Source organism: Vigna angularis, chromosome 4, assembly GCF_016808095.1.
Source record: "Vigna angularis cultivar LongXiaoDou No.4 chromosome 4, ASM1680809v1, whole genome shotgun sequence".
NCBI lineage: Eukaryota > Viridiplantae > Streptophyta > Magnoliopsida > Fabales > Fabaceae > Vigna > Vigna angularis.
Genome location: NC_068973.1, coordinates 28,780,256 through 28,805,759, shown reverse-complemented (window position 1 = coordinate 28,805,759; position 25,504 = coordinate 28,780,256). Strand labels below are relative to the sequence as shown.

General features: G+C 33.3%; 3 protein-coding genes across 9 annotated transcripts; 2 read left to right on the top strand and 1 right to left on the bottom strand.

Moving 5' to 3' along the window:
- The first annotated feature begins 480 nt into the window (after positions 1-480).
- Positions 481-3,280, top strand: LOC108330957 (uncharacterized). 7 transcript variants are annotated; one of them, XR_008248653.1, is made up of 10 exons: positions 481-806; positions 920-985; positions 1,425-1,505; positions 1,612-1,665; positions 1,747-1,815; positions 2,319-2,381; positions 2,506-2,588; positions 2,654-2,744; positions 2,837-2,919; positions 3,011-3,280. XR_008248653.1 is itself a non-coding variant. In XM_017565557.2 (10 exons), exons 1-9 carry the CDS (start codon positions 576-578, stop codon positions 2,877-2,879), a joined length of 756 nt encoding a protein of 251 aa, XP_017421046.1. In that variant the 5' UTR covers positions 485-575; the 3' UTR covers positions 2,880-2,919; positions 3,011-3,280. The 7 variants fall into 7 exon arrangements, 2 of the variants coding, with proteins under 2 accessions (XP_052733155.1, XP_017421046.1); XR_008248652.1 differs by having other exon boundaries at positions 2,651-2,744; XM_017565557.2 differs by having other exon boundaries at positions 485-806; positions 2,679-2,744.
- Positions 3,281-5,835: 2,555 nt separating this feature from the next.
- Positions 5,836-10,602, bottom strand: LOC108330092 (LRR receptor-like serine/threonine-protein kinase RGI1). The gene is made up of 2 exons (XM_017564577.2): positions 7,598-10,602; positions 5,836-7,223 (listed from the first exon to the last, which is right to left on the bottom strand). Exons 1-2 carry the CDS (start codon positions 10,401-10,403, stop codon positions 6,763-6,765), a joined length of 3,267 nt encoding a protein of 1,088 aa, XP_017420066.1. The 5' UTR covers positions 10,404-10,602; the 3' UTR covers positions 5,836-6,762.
- Positions 10,603-23,254: 12,652 nt separating this feature from the next.
- On the top strand, positions 23,255-25,504 carry LOC108331287 (uncharacterized). The gene is made up of 6 exons (XM_017565937.2): positions 23,255-23,688; positions 23,777-23,921; positions 24,391-24,478; positions 24,555-24,606; positions 25,034-25,088; positions 25,300-25,504. The coding sequence occupies exons 1-6, from the start codon at positions 23,317-23,319 to the stop codon at positions 25,332-25,334; spliced, it is 747 nt and encodes a 248-aa protein (XP_017421426.1). The 5' UTR covers positions 23,255-23,316; the 3' UTR covers positions 25,335-25,504.

Genomic DNA, 25,504 nt, shown 5'->3' with positions numbered 1-25,504 from the left:
TTTATGCATTAAATATTCGATTGAAAAAATAATATCAATTAAATATTATCATATTATAATTAAAGTATACATATATAACTAATAAAATAAAATAAAAAACAAAAAGAAAATAACCTTATCTATAAGATAATTTTATTATAATAGTAATATAAAGTAATATTATACTGGCGAAAGTTGTTTTTATTAAATTTCTTAAATTTAATTTTTAATTTTATGTATAATATAACTTATTTTATGTAAAATCTTTTTTTGTTGTTGTTTATGGAGAAGTTTTTTTAATTAAACAAACATTTAATCTTAATCAATTTTTAGATCCAGGAAAAAAAGAGAGACCAAGCAGCAGCAGCTCAAAGCCTAAACAGGTAAGTTTTTTTAGCCCAATTAATTTTTTATTTTAAAGGCCCTACTAATTGGGTTTTAGTGATGATCCGTTACAGTATAGGCCCATTATGAGTGTGAAATAACGAAGACCAGAAAAGAATGAGGGGTGATGAAAGAAGAGGATGATATTGATGATGACGATGATGATGTAGAATTGAGGTTGAAGTGAATGTTGGAGTAAGATTGACACAGCAATGGCATTGAGACTGAGACCGAAAGTGTCTTCTGTTGGGTCACCTTTTCTGCAGTTAGGTTCTTCTGCAACTGCCTTCGCATTCTCACAAGCATGCTCTGTTCCAAACCTTGGTTTTCAACCCCTACGCTTGCAACGCAAAAAATATTTATCCCCAACAACATTCTTTGTTCGGGCTTCTAGAACAGAGTCCAAAGGTGTTATCTTGGGCTTCAGGGCACCGCAATTCGAGGTTTTTAGCTTCCCCTCTCTCCACATTTTTTTTTTGTTTTCTTTGAAATATGGAATGGAGTAATTATTATATGTTTTATTTATTTATTTTTGGATGGATTGAAATTGTATTAGCTTCCGGAGCCCCTTACTGGGAAGGTTTGGACATTAGAAGATTTTGAAGCATATCCTGCTCTACTGGTAAGATGCCACTTATCTTCATTCTTTTTGCCTTTTGTTAACTTTGTTTGTTTTGCTCACTTCATTGATTGTTCATTCTTCTTGTGCTATGTTTGTAGTATTTAATGTATAATTGGAAAGAGTTTGTTTAACTGACCAAGTTTTAGCATTTTCATGCAAGTTTTATATTAAGGTAGTAATTCTTTAAAGTAGATATTGCAGAATAATAGCAGCAAATAAGTAATTTCCTTTTTTTCTTATTGGATGCTTATGTCTTCGTTCGTACAAGCTAACAAAAATTGAGGGAACCCACTTTCGTGCCTAAAATTTTGTGAAGTGTTATGGTTGTTCTTCTTTATGAATTACGATGCATAAATTAAGACCTTTCTCTAGTTGCTAAATTAATGCCAATAGGCAAAGTAAGACCCTGCTCATTTTCCTATTTTTTGTGGTCATGCAGGTTATGTTTCTATGCAACCACTGTCCATTCGTTAAGCACCTGAAAAAAGACATTGTAAAGCTTACAAAATTCTTTATGGAGGTAGTCAAATCAATTATCCAGGAAGAAACATACTACTTTCTACCGTTGCAGGTTGGACTTGCACAAGTTAAATCTGTTATAAGAATTTTTTTTCCTCTTTGTACAGAAAGGACTTGCTGTTGTTGCTATATCTTCGAATTCCGTAGCCACACACCCCCAGGTTCTAGTAACTTCATATCCTGGAATAAAGCTACATTGAAAGTATTGAATGACTTGTGCAACTTGGAATTGTGCCTCACAGGATGGTCCAGAATTCATGGCAGAGGATGCTAAACTGTTTAAATATCCTTTCCCATACCTATACGATGAGGTATGCTTTTACATCCTTCAGTAACATTTCTGAGTTGGACTCCTTTAGCCTAGTTAATGACATAATCTTTTTCCATGTAAAGCAGGGGTGAATATCATGTTGATACTGGGATGATGAACCTAAATAACCAACTACTTAAAATATTATTAGATAGTGTTATCCAAACTCTGCCATAAAAACCTAAGACCATAAGACCATCTGGAAAAAGGAGGCCAATCAATTTTTTGTTTTTATTGAATTATTTAATTCACCAACTAAAGTATGTATTTTTATGATGTGAATATCAGAACCAGATATTGAATGTCAAAAATTTATTATTATTACTATTATTGTTTTTCATATGTTCAATTCAGAATGTTTTAAAAGTTCTTCATTTTCCAGATCACTATAGCATATTTATATTAAAACTGGAAGGTCTTTTCTGATAGCAATGACTCAACTTGAATACAAGCTCTATCTGCAATGTGGTTAAACACTGATATTTGATGGAATTTTTTATGCAGTCGCAGGATGTTGCACAGGATTTTGGAGCTGTTTGTACCCCAGAATTTTTCCTTTTCAAAAAGGCAATTTCTATTACAACCATCATTATTCATTGTACTGCACATTGATCACCATGATTTTGATTAGGGGTGAAACTAAACCCTCGAGTGTCAGTGTATATCTCATATTTCTATCGATTAATAACAGGCTGGTCGAAGGCCATTTGAGCTGGTTTATCATGGCCAATTTGATGATTCACGGCCAAGTAATAATGTACCAGTCACTGGAAGGTTGGTTTCTTATATTGAATTAGCATCAAACAATTATTCAAACATATTTTATTTCTTGGCAGTAGTAACCATTTAAGTTTCTATATAAAGAGACTTGAGCTTGGCAATAGATCGTGTTCTTAGTGGCCAACCGGTACCATCAGTGCAAAAGCCCAGGTACTTTCTACATATTGTTGTCCTTTAAATTGTTTGAGAGTCTTTCAAGCTTAGGCATGTTACATTTACGTTGTTTTTCTGCTTGTATAAAGTGTTGGATGCAGCATAAAGTGGCACCCAGGGAAGAAGTTTTGATCGATAAACCGTAATTATCTTGTTCAAAAGATACTATTCAGTGAGTTAAAGTTTCTTTTTCAGGCTTTTCTATGTTTTATGTAATTTCACAAACCATATTACAATCTTACACCTGCTTATTGTTTTCTCAGTGTTCCTCTCCACCTAGAATTTCGGTAAGTGTGACATTCAAGGAAATGGTGTCATCTGTGGTTCTTATGGATATATCTCACTTAAGTTGTGTACTAAATTGATCTCATCAAAATATTGAAACCACCATTCGGTCACACGAGGTTCGGGTGTCATTGTTCTTTGTATCTTATGTTGTAACTGTAATAATGTCATGAAATTTGTTTTGCAATCCTCCTGGAAATACAATCATATTTTCTTTTGTTATAAGCTATTTATGATGTTTTCTAAGAGTACAATGTCCATGTACTATCTATCCACTTACACGACAATTTATGATGTCATACTGTTTTACACTGTAATGTTTAACTTATTTTCTCATTTTTAATGTGTAGAACTTGAAATGTATAATAATATTAGCTTTTTATTTATTTTATGCATTAATAATATGGGACAATAAAGTATACTTATAAAACCAAAGTAAACTTCATTAATATAATTTCATCTCATGTTTGGGCTTTCTTTTTGGGACGCATAATTGAGAAATCATGATGTGGTGTCCGTGTGATTTGTCTTATAATTGATACTTTCCAGTTACCAAGTTTTGCGGTTGCTGAAGACCATCATAACATGGTCCAGTTCTTTCAATGTAAATGGCCTAACCGTTTTAATGAGGCGAAACAGGTAAACGAAGTAACTTTAAAGTACCAAGTTATGGACCCCAGAAAAGTACCAAGATATTCTGCTCCTTGTGTTTTGTCTACAATTATTTACTTGTACTATCATCCTCCACTACCCTTGCTTCCACCTTTTTCTTTTATTCATCAAGCATTGTCTATTCCTCACCTTTACCTGAAACACTTTACTTATAATTAATATCTCTGCTGGTATTACTTTATCACAAAAAGATTTATGATGAAACAATTATAGTGGTAATTCAGTTTTTAAGGTTTTCTTTATAGTAAGTTACTTTTTATGTAAGCAATTACGTCATTAGTTAAATGCCACTGTTTGTATTTTTTTAAGGACGAAAATACTTTAGTAATTTTATCTTCTTATATTTTTAATTTAGATGATAATGCTTGTTAAACAAAACTGAAAGAAAAATGTCTACAAAAACTTGAGGTCGACATAATTTAACAGAATTATTATTATAGAATTAACGGAAGTAAGTTACTACGAAAGAAAACTTTATAAAAATAAATATCACTATAAAAAATCTAAAAATCAAATAAAATAACACTTCGGGGAAATTGTCTTCTTTTCAACTGACTGAATTTCCATGTGTATAGACTTTTATGGTAAACAAAACCTTTACTTCTACGTTTTGTGGACTTTCCTAAATTCTTGTACGCTATTTCTATGGTTGTATTGTAAGTGGAGGGAAATAGAGAATGCCTTTCACGTGCCATAACTACTGTTTTTTCCTACCTTTTTTTCTTTTCTTTTCTTTGTATGAATGTCCTATTTTTACCGTAAAATGGAGTGGATGAAACACAAAACAGACATCTCTAAACTTTGTAATGTGTAGTAAGGGGAGAGATGTACAAGGGTGAAAGAGAAAACGTTCCATATATATAAACCACATGGTTTCTTTTAAAGATAGTTTTATTAAAGCTCAAACACAAAAAAGATTGGAGAGAAAATGCTTTACTTTGTATGATATTATTCTTTTCGTGTTTATATCTCTCTATCATTATAATACATAATAAGTTATGAGGAAGAAGATATAGGCATAAAAATGATGTTATATTACATGAGTTATTGTATAAATTACATTTCTTAAAATGAAATATACACTTCTTTATTTCAAAAACCTAAGCTCACATAAAATAACTTTTAGAACTGATTTTTAAAATTAATTTCTGGTTCAAAACAGTTTCAACCTTCTTCAATAAAATCCAAATCAGTTTTTATAGAAATGATTAACTTAGTTTTTTTTTTTTTTTAAAAAAAAAGTCGTAATGATTTGGTTCAGATTTTTTAAAAAGCCAGACCATGCTCCAAGAGAATAAAGAAACTACATGCAAACATGAAATGAACATTTTGTTTAGAAGCATTCACACCTTAACTTCTGAAAGTCTCTTGAATTTGAACTATAGTCATTATCGTTTCATCATTTGACTGTTTTCTAGTTCTTCAGCTCTTATCCTTACACCAGTAGGGTTAATTTATGTGTGTTTGTGTTTGTAAGAAACAAAAACACCAGTAGTTACTCCGTTCTGTACTCTTGAATAGATTCATCTGTGTGTACCTCTTTGTCTCCTGTTGTTGTTTCCTCCAAACGTGGTTTGTTGTGCTCCATTTGTTCTCTTTGTTGCTGATGCACGCAGTTCTATATTTCCTCATTTATCATTTTCATATTATCTTACTGCCATTATAATATCCATCAATTTAGTGACGAGTGAAAAAAAAAAAATCTTGGATGCTTATTTCTGTACGTTGCTATAGCTATAGTTTGTTTGTTTCCAATGGTTGACCGTGGGTTTGTGATCATACAAAAGGAAGCCTTCAAAATTGTGCTGTTAGAGAATAAAATATAAGAGATTAAGTTTTTCTCGTGTTTGGGTACATTTTTAAGTATATCTTTGATTCATTTTCTTGTCATGGAGAACTTTATCCAAAGAGAACTATATAAAGTACAAATGAAAAGCTGGTGTACATAAACTGAACTACGTGCAGTATTTTGTTACTGGGCAAAAGAAGTAGATATATATGAACTATCTGATTATAGAGTTTAGTGTTGTAAGGAGAAAATAGTAGTTAATCTTGATGGTAGCTGTTGGTTCTATCAAGAAGAGGAGGTTCAGAAAAACTTTCAGTATAAGAATCATTATACTCGTCTGAGTCGGTCACTAAGACAAATTTGACTTTGATACCACGGTTGGATCTATTAAGGAGGAGACCGAGAAATACAAACACCAATAACATTGGAGTCCAATCATATAAGGGATTCACACCATTCTTTATCCAAAATTGATAAATCTTAAAACAAGTTAATGGGTATTTTTGTAAAGAGGGAATGTGTATCAAAGTATGTGTGGGCCAAGATGGTCACCAATCACATGAATAAAAGCAAGGACTTCTTTTCACTGACATGGGCACGAGCTATCTCTATCTATACATAAATAATTGGTGGTCCAGGTGCTTCTCTTCTCTCTATAATTTTGCGCTTTAGAGGTTTATGCCAGGAAAGAAGGCACTGTCAGCTCTTGCTTTTCAATGGCCCATCTCTCCAGTCCCTTGAAAGCTTTGTTCGTATGCTAAGGCCCCTTCTCTAACAAGTCATTATTAGCAAGGTTAATTGAACCAAAGGTCTCAGCCACGCTACCACTATTAATTTGTTTACTTCTGCCACTGTTGTCGGCAAAAGCAGGTTCTTAGATTGTGTCAGTGGGACTAGTCCTGGAGCATTTTCTTCATGGATTTTAGTGCAACACAAGCAACACTTTGATACTTGTCGTTGAAATGCAAGTTTCTGGCGTTATCTGACTTGTTTTTAACTCCAATTTATCTACAGAAAGAACATAATTGTGTAGTGAGGAATTGTTCTTGAGTAAAAGGATATGGACATGTGGTCTTTGTTGAATAGAGAGAGGCATAATTTTTATTAAACAATAACTATTGCAGAATCCACCAATTATGTTTGTGTCTTTTTCTTTCTAACAAGATCATATCTCCTAAAGAGAAGGATCCAAATCCATATAATACTAATCTATACAAATAATTTGTCACTTGAAAAAAAATTTAACAAATCTAGTAATGAAATAGGTGGCTAAGAAGAAGAAGAAGATGTTGATTCTATTATTAAAGGTTCACATGATCTGGAGAAACTTGAACAGTGAACTGCTGCTTTTGGATTCACAACCATGCCTTTATGGAGAAAATTTGATTTTTCGAAGTCATCACTTTCGAGCCTGATCTCCTTGAGCATTGCTGTTACGTCTTTCATAGTAGGCCTTTCTTCTGGTGATGGATTCACGCAGAGGAGAGCCACTCCTAGAACTTGAAGCATCTCAGAGGTTTTGGTTCCACTCTGCAATACTAGTTGCTGATCAAGGATAGATGTAAATTCCCTTCTTTTCTCTCGGATTTCGTTGCTAACCCATGTGACAATGTGGGCACCCTCTGGAATACTGTTATCAGTTGGTTCCATCCCCGTTAAGACCTCAAGAAGTACAACACCGAAACTGTACACATCACTCTTTTCTGTGATCCTTAAACTGTATCCATATTCTGCAGTTTGAGAGATAATGCTGTGGTGATTAGTCAGCAGTCACAATGTCATAGGGATAATGACCCAAAATGGACAAAATATACGAAACAAGAATAAAAGAAGATTAAAGTAGGATATAGCTCTTAATTCTAATACGGTTTCAGGAAACTATTATAGAAAGAACAGCCTAATTTTAAAATAAAATAAATGTCTTAAAGTGTGCACACAAAGGTTTTTTTATTTTTTTATGTACCAAAAGAGAGAGTAAAGGAATGTCTTAAAGTATAGAAAGGCAGTGATTTTTTTATTGACTTTTTGAAAAACAATGATGTAACACTGAAAGTTTTCTTAAACGGAACTGCTGTTTTAGAATGACAAAAGCTTTTACACTCACCAGGAGCAATGTATCCATAAGAACCTGCCACTGTATGAGAGGCCCCTGAACACTCTGAGGAATTCACGAGCTTTGCAAGGCCAAAATCTGCAAGAAAAGCTTCATATTGTGGACCTACTAAGATGTTGTTTGCCTTAATATCCCTGTGGACGATTGGAGGGATACAATCATGATGAAGATATTCTAAACCATGAGCCGTTCCCAGTATGATCTTATACCTGGCATCCCAATCCAAGAACAATCTCTTCTCATGAAGCAGTCCGAACAAACTTCCATTGCATATGTAATCAAACAAGAGCAATCTAGTTCTTCCATTGTCACAGCAACCTAAAAGTCTCACTATATTCTTGTGTCTTATTGATCCAAGGGTCTGAACTTCTGCAGTAAACAGATCTCTCTCTGGTGGCTCTTCCTTCTTTATTGGCCATAGCTTCTTCACTGCAATAATCTGTTTCGTTGGAGTCTCTACGCGATAAACAATTCCTGAGCAACCCTTTCCGACAATGTTTGATTCTGACAACTTTGTTAAAATGTCATCGATGGAGAAGTTGACTTTCTGGAATGGAGTGAAAGCCCATTCCATTTCATTACTATCAAAATTCCTGCCAAAGTTTCCCCCATGAATCCGGAGAGCTAAAATTACTCCACAAGTGACAAAAATAGAAGTTAAAACAACCCCAAGGAAAGTGTAGACAATAACATTTCTTATTGACTTGTTGAAGCCCTGGCCATTTTCACTTGTATGACACTTGCTAATGCAAAGGTCAGGGTTACCAGCAAATGCAGCGGAGGGTAGATCCCGGAAAAACTTTGTATCAGGAAGAGAACCAGAAAAGCTATTATAGGAGACATTTAGAGACACAAGATTGTCAAGACTAACCAATACCGTGAGTGTACCTGTGAGCTTGTTGTGAGAGAGGTCCAAGATGGATAGTTTTGAGAGATTTGAGAAGGTCTGTGGAATGGGGCCACTAAGAGAATTCCAACTCAAGTTCAAGAGGATATCTAATCCTTGCAAATGACCAATCTCATGTGGAATAGAACCAGTGATCCTATTGTTACTTATATCCAGCAACTGCAAATCCTTACACTGCCCCAGTGTCCCTGGGATCACACCAGAGATAATGTTTCCACTTAAAATCAACTTATTTAGAGATTTAAGTTTGCCCAGATTCTCCGGAATGCTTCCCGTTAATCTGTTTGCCGAAAGATCTAAGACATTGAGACCAACTAGGAATTTCAAAGATGAAGGAATGGTTCCTTCCAGCACATTGCTGTGCAAGTCAAGCAATTCTAGATGAGCACAGTTTCCTATCTCAGAGGGAATATCTCCACTGAGTTGATTATTTGATAACTCAAGGAAGCTCAAACTTCTTAAATGACCTATTTCTGGTGGAATTTGACCAGTAAAGTTATTTGATCCCAGCCGTAACCTGATCAAACTAGTGCAACTGCCAATATCAGCTGGAATTTGACCTGAAAGTCTGTTTGATATCAGCAACAACTGAGTCAAATTCCGCAGATGAAAGAGTGCACTTGGAATGGAGCCAGTGAGGAAATTGTGCGAAAGATCAAGTGCTTCAAGTTTATCACAGTTGGATATTTCTGTTGGTATACTTCCATTAAGTTGATTCTGCCAGGCATAAAAGAGGGTGAGTTCCTTCAGTTGTCCCATAACAGGTGGAATGTTCCCGGAGAATTTGTTGTTATCCAATTCAAGTTGCTTTAGCCTGGAAAAGTTGCCAACATAGGAAGGTATTTCTCCATAAATACTATTATCAGACAAAAGAAACTCCTCCAGAAAGAGTAGATTACTGAGAGTCACAGGTATCTGACCCTCCAAAGAATTCAAAGAGAAATCTATAACCTTGAGATTTGTACAGTTCCCAAGACTTTCCGGAATGGTCCCAGTTAAATTGTTCTGCCACAGCAACACCCTCCTCAGGTTTTGCATGGAGCCCAATTCATAAGGAATGTTTCCAGAAAGCTGGTTTTCATACAGAAACAAATCCTCCAAGGCTGAGCAGTTCTGAATCTCTGGTGGGATATGACCTGAGAGATGCGCCGTGTAGACTGAAAGTGTCTTGAGATTTTTAAGCTCTCCTATACTCGGTGGAATCTCCCCAGAAACCCCAGTAACTGCAAGTCCCAGAAAAACAAGGGCCTTGCAGTCTGATATCTGCATTGGAATTTCTCCATGAATACCTGGATTTCCTCCTGCTCTAAGAGTTTCGAGAGTACTCAACTGGCCTATTTCTCCAGGTATCATTCCAGATAGCTGGTTGTCGTAAAGTGCCAGATGCTGAAGCTTTGAACAGTTTCCAATAGTAGTTGGAATTCCACCCTTCAAGGAATTGGAATTCAACAATAACAACTGCAGCTTAGCTAGCATTCCTATTTCTTCTGGAATGCTTCCTGACAAAGCATTGAAGCTAAGATCCAAAGTGACCAAGGAGGACAAGTTTCCCACTGAACCTGGAATCTCACCTGTGAGATTTCCATTTGAGATGACAAGAGTGGTGAGGTGGCCAAAAGAAAGGACCTGAGTGGGGAAGCTGCTACGCATATCTATGGATGTTATTATGATCTCTGACACAAACCCTTCTTTGGAACATGTTATGTAATCCCATGTGCAAGGATCTTTGTTGGTTGGATCCCATGAAGAGAAGGAAGCGACAGAGTCGGAGGAGTTAAAGGTTGAAAGCCATGACAGTAGAGAGAGGCCTTCCTGGTTCAGAGCAGAGATGGAAGGACACAAGGAGATATTAAGAAACAAGATAAAAAGAGTTAATGCATTGCTTGACATGATGAGGTGGTGTTCTGCTACTGTTGTATCTCATCCAAACATAGCAGCTACTATGCCCTCTTTAGCACCATGGTTGGACATTGAAAGTCTCTTATCTCCATTCAAGTTTACTGATGAAGATGTAGACCATTCCTTACTCTTTAAACACTGCTTCACTTTTATATTTGTGGTGAATTTACAGCAAAGGCCGAACAAAGAAACAGACAAATTAGAAGCATCATTAAGCAGACAGAAAGGTAGGAAAGACGAGGTAGTACACGATTTTCTACTTCACTTGTCTCTGTATTATTTAACCCTTCATACCTGTAATCCTTATCACTGGATATTTACTGATAGCATCAGTAGTGGGAGTTTTTTTCATAAATTTAAAAATTGGTTCTTTTAACTTGAGATAATTCTAATTTCTAGAGAAAACTTCTTAAAACTTTTAAATTTTATACGTCATTATTGGACGTGTAAGAGTGTTTTAAGCAACTCTAATGATGACTTATTTTTTACTATTGTTTTAGAGAGCTTTCATGAAGTATACAACTACTTATTCAAGCGTAAACTAAGAAGTCTAAAAATTTATTTACCCAATTTCTATGAAATCTAAACATTTCTCTTGCAAGATTCTGGAGAGAGCAATGGAGCAATATAGAAGATCTAATGCAGTAGAATATCCGTTGGGAAAATGACTTTATTGCTTTTTATAGTGTCTACTGGGTCCTGTGCATCTGCTACTTGTAGAGAGATACAAATTTGGACAATAGAATTATAGAAAAAAAGGCAAGTATTACTATAATCTGACACAACATTCTTATGATGGATATACTTTGAAACCTAAATGTATCTAGCAATCCTGCAAGCTGGAGGTTCAAAATCTAATCTATTTTCCCTGTATGTAGTCAACATGCACAAAAGAAAATGAAATCCATAAACTTGTATATCAAATTTGTCTGGAAGTATAAGCAATATTATTGTTTATTCTGATTGTCTGATACTTTTATCAACTCACCATAACAGAATTTCTAGTTACACAATTTTCTACAGAACCTAAATTTCATTAATCCAACGGCTGACTGCAGAATTTTTATTTAAATATTAAAGTTTTATATAATTTTATAGTCATTTCTTATATTATTAATTTAACTTCATTTTTATGTATGATTTATTTTTTTAATATTATTAAAGGAAATTTTCACTTCCCTCCTCTGAAATTATATCAAAAGACATATCCTTCACTGTTTTTTAATAAATGATATCTACCTCACTTAAATTTTTAATATAATATTTATAAAAAAAATAATCTAATTTTTATACATTAAAACTTTAACTTTATTTTTTTACTTAAATTTTAGTTAATATTATATTTCTTAAATAAAATAAATAAAGTGAGTGTGATTTTATTAAAAATATAAGAAAGTTAAGTACATGTTTAACAATTAAAGAAATTTATTAAAAAAAGTAATTATAGTTTCTCTTATAATTAAATATCATCTATAATACAAACTCTGACATAGTATACATACAAACTTTGACACAGAAGTTATCAGAACAACATCAGTTTTTGGATTTGTCAAATTTATATGAACAGAGAAATTAACTTTAATATGTGTAAGTCTTACTCTTCCAACAGGTATATCGCTCTCCTTCATATATATATATATATATATGTAAAGGTAACTAGCAGACAGTGATGAGAAACTGCTCAGACGCATTTGAATGACATGACAGAAGTTCTATTTTCGATTCTTCTCCTTTTCTTTTAGGTGCAAGTGACAAGAGTTGCTGTGAATTTACCAAGTCACCACAATGATGTTTCATCTAATTCGACACAAGAATCCAAGTATCAAGATGTAGCAGCTGCACCTAATAGAAAATGAGGAACACAAAAGTAATTAAGAAGTGGTAGAAGAAGTCACATAACTACAACCTTTTCTGTTATACCTGCATGGAGAGATCTCAAAATCATCTTCTATTTAATAAAGCTGTTCCTTATCATGAAAGTCAGCAGAGGACTTTCCCAAAGGAAGATATAGATACATTGTACGAATGCTTTTTTTTTTTTCTAACACAAACATTCTTGTAAATCCAACTAACAGTGTGTGATGTGAATCCAGCATTTCACATACAATTGTTCCTTTAACAATAGCCTATGGTAGTAATGAGATAAATTTGTGATGAAAATGAAAATTGTGCAGCTGATTTAATTATTTGTATTATCTTGATTGGTCTAAGAGAAGGGTAGAGTTGAGATAATGAATATGAATAATAGTAAATTATTATAGGTGAGGTTGTCTTAAGTGTGTGTGATATGTTGGGAAATAATTGTTGAGAAACAGCAAAGAGAACTTGAATGTGAAGAAAGCAGACAGAGAGAAAAGATTGAAGGACAGAAAATGATATTTGAGTAACAGAGGACTTAAGGAGATGTGGAGTGATTTGGGGATGAAAATAAGTTGGTATCTGTTTAGGGATCATGTGGGCCTTAGGGTTAGGATAAGCTGGGATTTGGAAGGTGGGGACAAATGATTCCCTAACCACAACAACTAGCGATTACTGACTAATTTCTACAATAATTGTTTTTTGTTTGCAATTACTTCTTCTAACTCTTCCTTTAATCCTTCACTTCTTTCATACCTTTCTTAGAATATAATTGGAAATCATATGATTCTTACCTCTCTCAATTTGCTCAATGAATGTTAAACTTTACAAAAAGACTTATAAAAATAGAAAAGGACAAAATTCTTCAACCAAAAAATAAGAAGTGGACAGAATATATAATAATCTTAATAGTGTACATTGAATACAGTCACAGGTAAGTCACTCTCGCCGGGAATAAGCTATGATAAATAAAGTTTTGCTTAATAAATATGATTTAAATTTATCAACAACTTTTTTTATTCGGTTTAATTTTTTTTAAGAAAGAAATATCTGAGTTAATTAATGAGATATAAGATGGTACAATTTAATCCATAATAATTCAATACTTTAATATTTCAAATCTAAATTTATATTTGGATTTTACATTTAGTCCACTTAATTGGATTTGAATCAGATTTTTTTAATTAGATATTTTTTGAATTTTAAAAATCTAAAATTAAGATACGTTTAAGTTAAGTTATTGTAATTGAGAACTAGGTCAAACCAACTTATCATAGGTTTAAGGTTGAATAAAGTTGATTCAGGTCGAAGATTGAATTGAGTTGGTTCAAGACGAAGGTTAAGCCAAATCAATCAAGGAAGAGTTGAGTGCGTCGGGCTAAAGAACAAGTCAAATCGATTTAAATTGAAGGTTGAGACGTGTTTACTCGGATCAAAGGCCGAGACGAGTTGCTTAAGACCAAAAGTCAAGCTGAGTTTGCTCGAACTAAAGGTCGAGGTAATTTAGCCTAGACCAAATGTTGAGATGAGTCAATCTAGGCCGAAGATCAAGACAAGTCAACTTGAGACAAAAGGTGAAGCTAAGTCAGCCCGAACCAAAGAATTGAATTGAGTTGGCTTGGGCCAAATAATAAAGTCGAGTAAACTCCAATTGAAGAATCAACTTGACTGGGATATGGTCAAAGGTTAAGTTGAGTCAACTAGAATAGAATAATTGAGACGAGTCAGCCAAGACCGAAGGTCAGGCCGAGTTGACCTAGACCAAATGTCAAGTTGAGTTAGTTTGGACTGAAAGTCGAGTCGATTCAGCCACCGTCAAAGGTTGAAACGAAAGAGCTAGGACCAAAGGTCAAAACCAGTAGCCCAAATCGAAGAACTGAGCCAAGTTGGCCAAATGTGAAGGTTGAGATGACTCGGTGCAAACTAAAGAACCGAGACAATGTTGTGTATGTTCAATATACACACATATCCATAGATCTCCACACGAGTAAGATATTGTCCGCTTTGGGCTAAGCCCTCACGAATTTACTTTTGGTACCACTCCAAAATGCCTCTTATTAAGGGATGTATCTTATGTGTATATAAACCCATGTGTATTTCATATTTTATCCGATGTGGGACTTTGTTTGTACCCAACATCCTCCCCTCAAACAAAGGGTTATGGTTCTTCTACCTCCCCTATAGGGAAAGTTTTTTTTGTTTGTTTTTTTTTCCGGTCACCAAACCTGAACCAAGCTCTGATACCAAATGTTGTGTATGTTCAATATACACACATATCCATAGATCTCCACACTAGTAAAGGGCTAAGCCCTCACGGATTTGCTTTTGGTACCACTCCAAAAGGCCTCTTACTAAGGGATGTATCTTATGTGTATATAAACCCATGTGTATTTCATATTTTATCCGATGTGGGACTTTGTTTGTACCTAACAGACAAGTCAACTCAAGACGAAGAATAAAGTTGAGTCGACCTAAAATGAAAAATCGAGTTGACTTAGTTCAAATGAAGTCAAAATGAGTGAGTTCACATAAAAGGTAGAGTCGAGCTAGCCTACACCAAAAGTCAAACGAGTCGATCCTGCAAAAAGGTTGAAATGAATGGCCTTGACTAGAGGTCTGTTGGATGCAAACCAACGGCAAGTGCACCGGTTGCAGCGTAGCAAGTGATAAATATCGTTCTCTCCCAAGGGACTTGTGCAACACATGACAATTCTTCCTTTTATAACTCAATTAAACATCAAAGTGCACAAAACAACACAAGAAACTCTTTTTGGTATTTTATCAAATAGTTGGTGTGTAAGAAACTTAACATAGTGTATTTACAATTTGTCAAGACTAGAATTCATCCATTTCATTCTCATGCATTCACAAACATCTCAATTTCATCCAATAGGTTTTCAATTTCAGTTCTAAGTTCAATTCATATTTCTCAATACATCAAGAATCACAATTCATGCATGGGTGATCAATCCAAAGCAAGCATTAAGCATAGAAATACTAACATGAATTGGAAAAGCATATAGCATTAACATCACAAAATACATAAGAACCATGTTTTACTACTAATCTCAACAAATAGAAAAGCCCTTCATGGTGGAGAACTTAGGGTTCTACAAAATTGAAGAGATAGGGAATAAATTGGAACCAAAGAGAAGATGCACAACCTTTCCCAAGGATCTTGGCAGCTGCTCCATGCTCTATTTGCGCCTCCCCTTCGCATCTCCATCTCCAATTTGTGACCCATCTTCTTCCTCAACCCAAAGGGGTAAAATCACCATTGATGAAGCTTGAAGACCCAACGAGGAGTGGGAGAGCTTCCCAACACCCCAAATAGCCTCCAATGGCCTTTCCCAATCTCTCTAGGTGAAGAATGAAGTGTAGGAGGAGAAGAATGCCCAAAAAATTGTGACACCCATGTTTAAATAACCCATTTTGACACATTAGCGTCGTCACCGCTCAGCTGCACCCCAGTTGCAACATTCCAGAGAGCAGGGCACTCAGCTGCACCCCAGCGGAGAATTCCAGTGACAGAGCGCTCAACTGCACCCCAGCTGCACCCTAACGCTAGCAATCCAAAGACTGGTAGCTTAGCTGCACCTCAACTGCACCCCAACTACAGCATTCCAGAGACATATAGCTCAGCTGCCTCTCAACTTTAAGTAGTTTTGACAACATTATAAAATTCAAGTTCTCGTGCGATTTCAAATGCTTCCAACATGGGTATTTGCTTTAAATTAATCTTTTATTGTCCCAAAACATGTTCCCTTGAGTTCTTGCTTGTTTTCCTCCACTAGAATTGCTTCCTATTCATTTATTTCACACACTCAAACAAAGAGATTAGAGGTAAAAACAAACATATACTAAATAAAACACAAAAAACTAGAAAACACACTAAACTTAAGGATAAAACAAGGTAAAAGCTATGAAGGAGTTGATTTATTCACAAAGAAACATAAAATTAACGGTTATCAAGGTCGAGCCAAGTCTGTCCGACTGAGGTCGAGCTGAGTCTACCCGAATTGAAAATCAGGTTGAGCTAAAGGTAGAGTTAAGCCAGCCTACACTAGTCAAAATAGGTTGATCTTGGAGAAAGGTTAAGATGAGTGGTCTAGTCGAGTTTGACCAACTGAAGGTCAAGTTGAGTCGACTCTAATCGAAGATCGAAATAAGTTGACTTTGATCGAAAGTTGAGATGAGTCAAACTTATTGAAAATTAAGATGAGTCATCTAGATCCAACATGAAGACAAATAGCCTAAATTAAAATTAAAATTCAATATGAGTTAGGTAAGATGAAAAACATGCCAGTTGAATTATATTCAAGACACAATATAAAACAAAATTACTTAAATTTATGAAATATAAGACTAGAAGATAAAGATAATGACTCGACAAGCTCACAATTAAAAAATAAAAAGTTCTATCCATTAAAAAAAATAATGTTAAAAGAAGAAAGACATCTCAAAATCAAAGGGCTTCGAATATTTTACTATTGGATGTCACAATAAAATATAAAAAATCATCTAAAAAAAAGTTAAGTTTTGTTACAAAATTTGAAAATTAAAAATATGTTACTTTCCTCTCTAACATGGAACCCAATGATGACAAGAGCTCGGAATATCTCTTTCATTAGCATGTCTAAGTGTGACATGTTTCATGCTCCACTTATTAGAGTACATGTTTTTTTGGTTGAAATTCATATACTTTTTTACCTCAATTGACAATGCTTTAATTTTTTACAATTTGAAGTCCTAAATTATAATTAAAGTTCAAAGAAACATATTCTAGGATTTAAAATAAAGAAATTCTATACTAGAACTAGTAATAGTTTTGCATGAGATATTTTTATTCCTTCACTCAGCATGTTTCCTTCTTAAAATGAATTCGAACTCAAATTTTGGAAAAACCTAAAGAAGAAAAATCTATTTAGTCTAGGATCAAATATGAATGTATCTTTTCCCCAAATTTTATAAAGAAAGCTTCAAACAAAATTATTTCATTTGCAAATATTAAAATTTTATAACTTCCTTTCAAATTTACTTAAAATAGAAACTATCACATGGTCTAAACAAGAATATTTTAAAAGATATTTTTAAAAAAATTAGAAAAATTTATGTTTAAGGTGTTTATGTTTATGTTATGCTTATGCTCATCATGTTAATATAGAGAAAAATAGTTTTTAGTAATTTTCACTAGTACAAAATGTGCTTTTAAACTCGTACATTAGACCTCTGTTTACACCAAACCGCTGCCTATCTAGACGCGGTGGCAGTTTCATAATTAAGGAGACCTTATAGGCATTGGTTCAAAGAAGACCGGTGCAGAACAACTCTACCACTTCGGTTTCAAAGGCAATCGATGCCTAAACATATACTAACTTTCCAGGCTTTTCGTTTGAAATGGTCAGAAAACGTGATACTACTTCGGTTGCACGCAGAACCGAATCATAAAGACCTGAAACACGCCTACAACACGTCAAATCAATCAAGTCAATATTAATAGGCACCGGTTAGGTTGAAGAACCAAAACATAAACATAGTAATATTACCTCTGTTATATTTTGAACTGAGGCTGTATAGGCCTAGATCCTTTCTCTGCGATATTACCAAGTGGGCCTAGTGACCTAATTAAGGGTGAAGCTTCTTTCCCTTGAACGCGCACCGCACCAAATCCTCCTCTTTCCCTTGAAGGCGCACCAGACCCCTTTTGGAGCAAGCCCAGATCCTCCTCTTTCTCTTGAACGCGCACCAGCAGCTACGCTGTTTCACTGAAGCTTCTTCCCTTTCTCTTCTTCCCTTGAACATGGACGAGCAGCGAGAGTGTTGTGATGGAGGTGAGTGGACAGCGAAGACGTGGAGAGACGCGACGAGGTGCGGCGAGGTGCGGCGAGGTCGCGTCTGATAGCGGCGAGGTCACGTCTGATAGCGGCGAGGCGCGGCGAGGTCACGTTTGATAGCGGCGAGGCGCGGCGAGGAAGGCGGTGGCGCGTTGCGAGGAAGGCGGCAGCGGAGTGAATCGTTTTTCGATTTAGCATTTTAGGGTTTCTGAAATTGAGAATTGGAGAATTATGTTTTTCATTTTCAGATTTGGGGTTTTTGTTCTTGTTTTTGCAACTTTGGGTTTCAGTTATTGATCTAATTTTGGGGTTCCAGTTGTGTTATCTGAGTTTGTTGAGTTTGTGAAACAGCGTGGTTATCTCCTCGGATTATTCATTTTGTTATCTGAGTTCTTGTTCATTTTTAACGTTTTTCAGTTTGGGGTTTGAAATTAGAATCTGAAATTGAAATCAGAACCGAAGCACGCTAAAGAAAAAAAAAGATCCTACTACCTCAGTTTAGGTTCTAATCGAGGCCGTAGAGACAGACAAAATAACTCGGTTTGGAACCGAGGCAAAAAGACTACCACTTTTTGCCTCGCCTAAATATGCCTCGGTTCAAAAACCGTTGCCTATAAATGAAATTAACCGGTGTCGTATCCTCTTCCTACACTAGTGCTTGAAATGTTTTAGTTGTGTTAAACTTTGTTTTTCTCCTTCTAATGTTTAGTTGCATTAGCTATTAGTAATGTATTCTTCTTATACCATTTTTGAGATAAGTTTTCACTTTAATGGTTTAGTCATATTATTTTATTTACTATATATATTGAATGTATCTAATATCCTAAAAACTTAGTAATTTTAGTATCTAAACTTTCATAATTCGTGTTATCTTCCATCATGTTAACAATAGTACAAAAATAGGAAATAATAATTAGTTTTATTATAATGGTTGCAGTCCACCTATCATAAAAAGTGGTAAAATGATATTTTGGTAATAAACGTGAAATTTGTTATGTAAGTTCAAAATAAAATTGACATAATAAGTATATATTATTTCTTATCAGTGTATGTTAAAATTGCGTAGCGAAATAATTGTGTTTGGACAAAACTAACAAGGATGAATTGGTTTCTTTAATAAAATTGTAAGAATTTTTCCTTTTTATACAATTACTTTACAATTAAAATTGCTCCTTTTAAATAATAACAAGAAAAATAAAAAGTATAGGAAAAAAGAAATTTGCACAAGTAATTTTATACTATTTCAGATCATTAAGGGGATTAACAAATCACTAAAATAAATCATAACTTAAAATCACAAAGAAGATAATTTAGGTTCAGAAAACACGTCTTTTGAAACCATAAGGTATAGGAAAAGAGAGATTTGCACACATAATTTTATACTGATTTGTATCAAAAGACCCTACATCCAATTGTTAATCTCTTTAAAAGAGGGATTAACAAATCACTCAAATAAACCATAACTTAAGATCACATAATATAGTTTAGGTTTAGAAAACACCTTTTTTAAAACCATAAAAGATGAAAGACACCTCTCTTGAAATACAAAATGGATGAACACCTCCTTTGAGTTTCACAAAGGATGAAGATACCTCTCTTGAATCGCACAAGAAATGAAGAAACTCCTTCCTTGAGTCTACAAGAAATGAACACCTCCTTTAAATCACACAAAGAAGGAACAACTTCTCTTACCAACAATAATAACATTATATCACACAAATACCCACTTGATGAAAGTTATCTCTCTACTCACACTGGGTTTTCCAAAGTCTTTCCATAGAAATTTATCAAGTACTGAGACTTTCTTAACTAATGCATTTTCAAATGAAAGTCTATACTTTATTTATAGAAGTCGTTTTTGAAATTAGATCAAGAAACCAAAGAGTTAAGTCATAATTGTTACTAGTAATTGATTATCAAAAGTAATAATCAATTATCATAGAAATTTTTCTAACAAAATATTTTCTCAATGTGTCAATTACCAGAAGTGATAATCAATTATCAAAGTTTTTTTATGAAAGACTAGATTTCATTTGGAGAATTGAAGAAAAATTAAATTTTCTTTGAATGCTTCACTACTTGGTTTTTGCCTTTTAACTCTTGACCTACCAATTTAAATAAGATACACAAATTACAAAACTTCAACAACTAAAATCTTAAATCTTCAACTTATCTCTTGAATCCAAACATTCTTTAAGTCTTCAACATTTTCCTATGAGTCATCATCATCAAAACTCTCTATTAAAGCAAAGACTTATGATGTGTTCGGCTCTTTATCAACAACTTAAGAGAAAATAGTAGTTAATCCAAGAGAGCTAAATAACTTGTCTCCCCTTTTTAAAATAGAAGGTAGTACAAGATATCAACGTAATCATATATCTTTCCCTAAAAAAAGTACAAGTTATCATAAGATATCAACACAAATATATCTCCCTCCTTTTTTTATCATCATAAAAAAGATTAGTTAAGAATAAAAACTCCACTAAGAAAATGAACTCTCCCTATATGTAATACTCCCCTTTTTTTATATATAAAAATATTTTTTTTTTCTAAACAAGTACTCTCCCTGTATATAAGCTACATATATGTCCAAGTGATTCTAAAGATTAAAGAAAGCAATAGTTTATTTAGACAAGGGAACATTACATCATTAAATCTTTAAATTTCTAATTTCCATTTATTAAGCATTTAGTTATTACCAATGGTCTAAAATTTCAAAATCTCACCCAAAAATGGTCAAAATTGAATTTTTGTATTTAGTTTCATGAGGATCATCAATTATCATATTTGGATCCTTTAAGGTTAGAGACATGTTACTTAATTGTTGGAACCCAAACATATCTTCCATTTGGAACATTGAGATGTTTTATTCTACATTTATTTGAAATGTGCTTTTTTTTTCATATAATAAAATCATGTTATATAATCAACATTCGTAAAATAAGACTTACTTTTTTTCTACTCATACCCGACATAGTTTTGTATTCTTATTATTAGGAGCTTTCTTGTTTTATGAAAATCATTTTTCTTAAAAATATGCTTTTAAACATTTTTAACTTTTGAAGCATTTGCAATTGATTTTTCAATATTAGTAATTTTCAATTCATGTTGCTTGCAACATTCACACTGATACATCTTTACCATCCTTTAAAATTGAAACTTTGCTTTTTAAACTTTCTTATTCTTCCAAAGATTTTTCAAATTTCTTTTGCAAAGCTTTATATTCTGATTTCAAATGACTATGTAAAGAAATTAATTTTTCAGATTCAGCATACAACTCTTGAAAGACATAAAATAATTCATCATAATCATGTGTTTCACTAAAAATATTACTAACCTTGTTGCAACTTGATTCACTCTCTACTAATAAACAAAGATTAGGTTCCTCATCCAAGTAATTAGAACTTGATAAAGAGCTTAATAACGAGCTTGACTTGTTTTCCTCTCACTTTTTTTTTCTTGAATAACTTTATGTCCTTCTTCAATTCTCTTTTGTGATGTCCTTTATTTTTGTTCTTCATAAAGTTTATGAACTTTTTTATCATTAAATTCATATTCTCACAATCAGAATCATCATCTTCTACTTGATCTTTGTTCTTGGAAATTTCATTTTTAAAGACAATGTGTTTTTTCTTTCTTCCTTCAACTTTGTTATTGAGTCTCCCTAACTCTAACTCATGCTTTCTCAATTTCCCAAAGAACGCAATCATGGACATATTCACAAGATTTTGTGACTCCATTATTGTAGTGACCTTTTGCTGCCAAGACTTGTTCATGGATTTTAAAATTTTTATATTAATTTCATTAATATAAAAAGTTTTACTTAACCCTGTGAGATGATTGATGTGTAAACAGTTTCTACACATCATAAATACTTTCACCTTGTTGCATTCAAAACATATTGTATTCTTGAATTAACAAGTTCTTTTGAGCATACTTAACATCATTTGTACCTTCATGAGTTACTCTTAAAATCTCTCATATTTCTTGAGCATTCTTGCACACAAATATCATGTAAAACTAAGAGTTAAAGTATATGAAATTATATTTCTAGCCCTAACAATATAGTAAACCCTTTTATCTTCTTCCACAATCCATTGTGAAAAGGGCTTTTGGTTCCTATAAATTATTTATAATTAAGTAGGCATAAATGGACCACTACATCCCAAACACCTCTATCAATAGACTCTAAAAAGATTTACATCCTAAAGTTAAATAAAAATAGCTATACTTTAATTATATATATATATATATATATATATATATATATATATATATATATATATATATATATATATATACACGCAAACAAAATCATGTGTTATTTAAAAAAAATATACTATATCAATATTATAGAACAAATTTAAGGAAGATATGATGATTGAAAAAGAAAATGTATATTCAATTTTTAATTATGTAGATGTAGAAAGTGTTGATATGTATAGTAATAATTAATGAGTGCGTGTGGAAGGGCAGATATTTCAAATGAGGAAGAAAGAGAATAATACAACGGTTAAGATATCCCATCATGCATGTGTGTGTGATGCATAGAAAAACTTTTTGTCTGTAGCATTTGAACTAATTAATTGAGTGAAGGCTTTAGTTTCCGAAAAATGAAGGTAGAGAAGAAGCAAAGCTACATTAAATGAAGAATGGAAAATAGGAAAGCAAACATTCTTGTGATGTGAGATCATAATTTATGATTGAGGGACCCTTGCTTGTCGTTGCATTATCTGCCACAACAATAATTTCTGTGCCCTTTCACATGTATAATCTTCCAATCACAAATGTTAACATAAATCTAACCATTTAGTCACTTATGTCTTTCTATGTCTACCTATCACAATACACTTAGTATGCATCTAAATGACTACGTTAATAATCTCAATCGCCTCAATTAAATCACACCTTCTTCTATGATATAACTCAAAATGTCAATTAACTTTTCTGACCAACTCTGATTTAAGTTTAGTTGATAATAAGTTAAATGGATATAACATGTGAATTAAAAATAATAAAAGTTACTATAATGTAACGAAAAGGATATGTATGATGTGGAACTTGGGTAATTACTTGAAAAAACAAAAGCATCCATTCCTTTCTTAAATGGAAAGATATGGACAGTGGTTAGATTCAAAGACCACTTGGGAAGTAACTGGAATAATGAAATAACCGATATGTTGTTTGAATTTCGAAATTCGTTTTGCTAGGTCATGGCATCACTACCCCAAATGTCTGCCACATTAGGAACTTGCATAAGCTCAAAAATTAAGATGAGTGACGGACGACTATACATTGCTCAAATAAACAACAAGAAGAAGAGTAATTGTTTGAAGGCTGCGTTGTTTCCATTGACATTGGTGGGAGAAAAGAGGCCCAAAATAGGGCTACGGAAACAGCCAAGTGAAAAATGGAAAGTCGGGGTAGGGGAAAGTGGTGAGTTGGTGCCACGTTCAGTTATAGAGAGCGCTGTCAAAGATTTCCACCGTGCCTTCAATGATAAAAACATGGAGGAAATGCAGGAATTGATTTCGGATGATTGTGAGTACCAGGACTACCTCTTCTACAGTCCCTACAAAGGCCAGGTTAGTTTCAACATTTTCTCTTCCGATAATGTGCATTTCATGGTGTCAAGTATTTGGTGAATTACTTCCTGCATTGCTTTTGATTTAGGAGAATGTGATGAAGTTCTTGGAGAACGTTATGGAAGCGATGGGTCCAAATATAAAAATTGCTGTGCGAGATATCAATGTGGAAGATGTCCATGTCAAAGATACCAAAGAGGCCAAACTCATGGCTACGGTCTTTTGGCACTTGGGTATCTCACTTCTTTTCCTTCTTTTTCTTCTTTCACTCCTACAATTTTTAGCTACATCCCCATAATTTTTAAAATATTGTTCGTCAAATCTGTTTTAAAATAAGTTTTCTGAAATTTTTATCTTAGGATTTTTAGAACAAGTTGTATGTGATATTCTTGGAAATTAGTTTTCTGAAATAAGTTTTACAGAATACATATGAAATTATCGGTGGTGATGTAATGTGGTGAGAGAACACATTTTAATCTTTTAATTATTAGTATGGGGTGTATTTATTAATAATGGACTTACTTCTTTAACTTTCAATCAACATCTCTAACAATATCCAAAAATACTTTGGGTTTGTGTGGCCCAACATGTTCGTCATAAACAGCGGGTGGGCTAAATCCAGACACAGTTTTCCTACAAATGAATTACCATTTTGAAATTGGTAATGTACATTGTAAAACTTTGAGATTAAATTTTTTACAGAGTGGGGAAAGGAGAAAAAGAAGCTACCCTTCTCAAAAGGATGCAGATTCTTTTGGTTTAAAGAAGTTGAAGGAAGATTGGTTATTAGGTAAATCCTGATATTTGTTCTCTGTATTTCATTTTTCTTATAAAAGGCATGTATAATTGAGTGTAGCTATTTGCAGCAAGATAACAGGCTTGGAGGAACTTCCAATAAAACCGGGTGAACTAGTACTGGTATCTTCCTCATTCAATATTTCATTTCTTTTAACACAAGTATTGCTTTTATATTATATTTATATTTATTTCAATTACTTTAGTTAATATGTTTTCAACATATAGTTAAAGAATTTTTAAACTTAAATTATTATTTTTAGAAGAAAGTCATGATATTCAATGAGTAATAGCATAATTCAATCAAATTTTTATGATTTTCATTAGAGCTTCTCATTTTCCCCCCTTTTCTGTACTTACTTTCATTTGTTAGAGTTTATAAAAAAAAATTATGATGTGACAATACGAGCATTATTTATATTTTGTATGTCGGTCTATTTTAATACAATGATGATTTTGATTTTAATTTTCTAATAATTTTTAAGAATGAAAAAATTATCTGTGTGATGAAAAAGTTGAATCAATTAACTTGGAGTTCTAATATCTGCAGAATGCCTTAAAGGCAATTAGTACTTTTTTGGACAGCTATCCACCCATGGCTTCAGGTACATATATCCATGCCTTTCTTAATTATTTCTTCTATTTTCTATTTATCGCATTTATTATTATTAAAAATATTACTGAATAAATTTTAGGCATCATCCTTTATTTCCAATTTATATTGGCAATAAATACTTTATATTTAATACCGTAAGAAGTTGGTATGGTATATGGTATTATTCTAACAAAACACGATTTCAATTTGGTGCGTGACAGCGTTGCTTAACTATCCTGCCTTTCGAGATGATTGATGGCACACATGATTGGGTCGGTGAAGTCCATCACATGCTTTAAACACTTCAAATCTCCTCCTATTTATGAATCAACAATATTTATTTTTAAAATTTGTATTTTTTATTTATTTTTGGTATTGTGTATTTATTGTATCTTTAAAATATATTGATAAACATTAATTTCCATA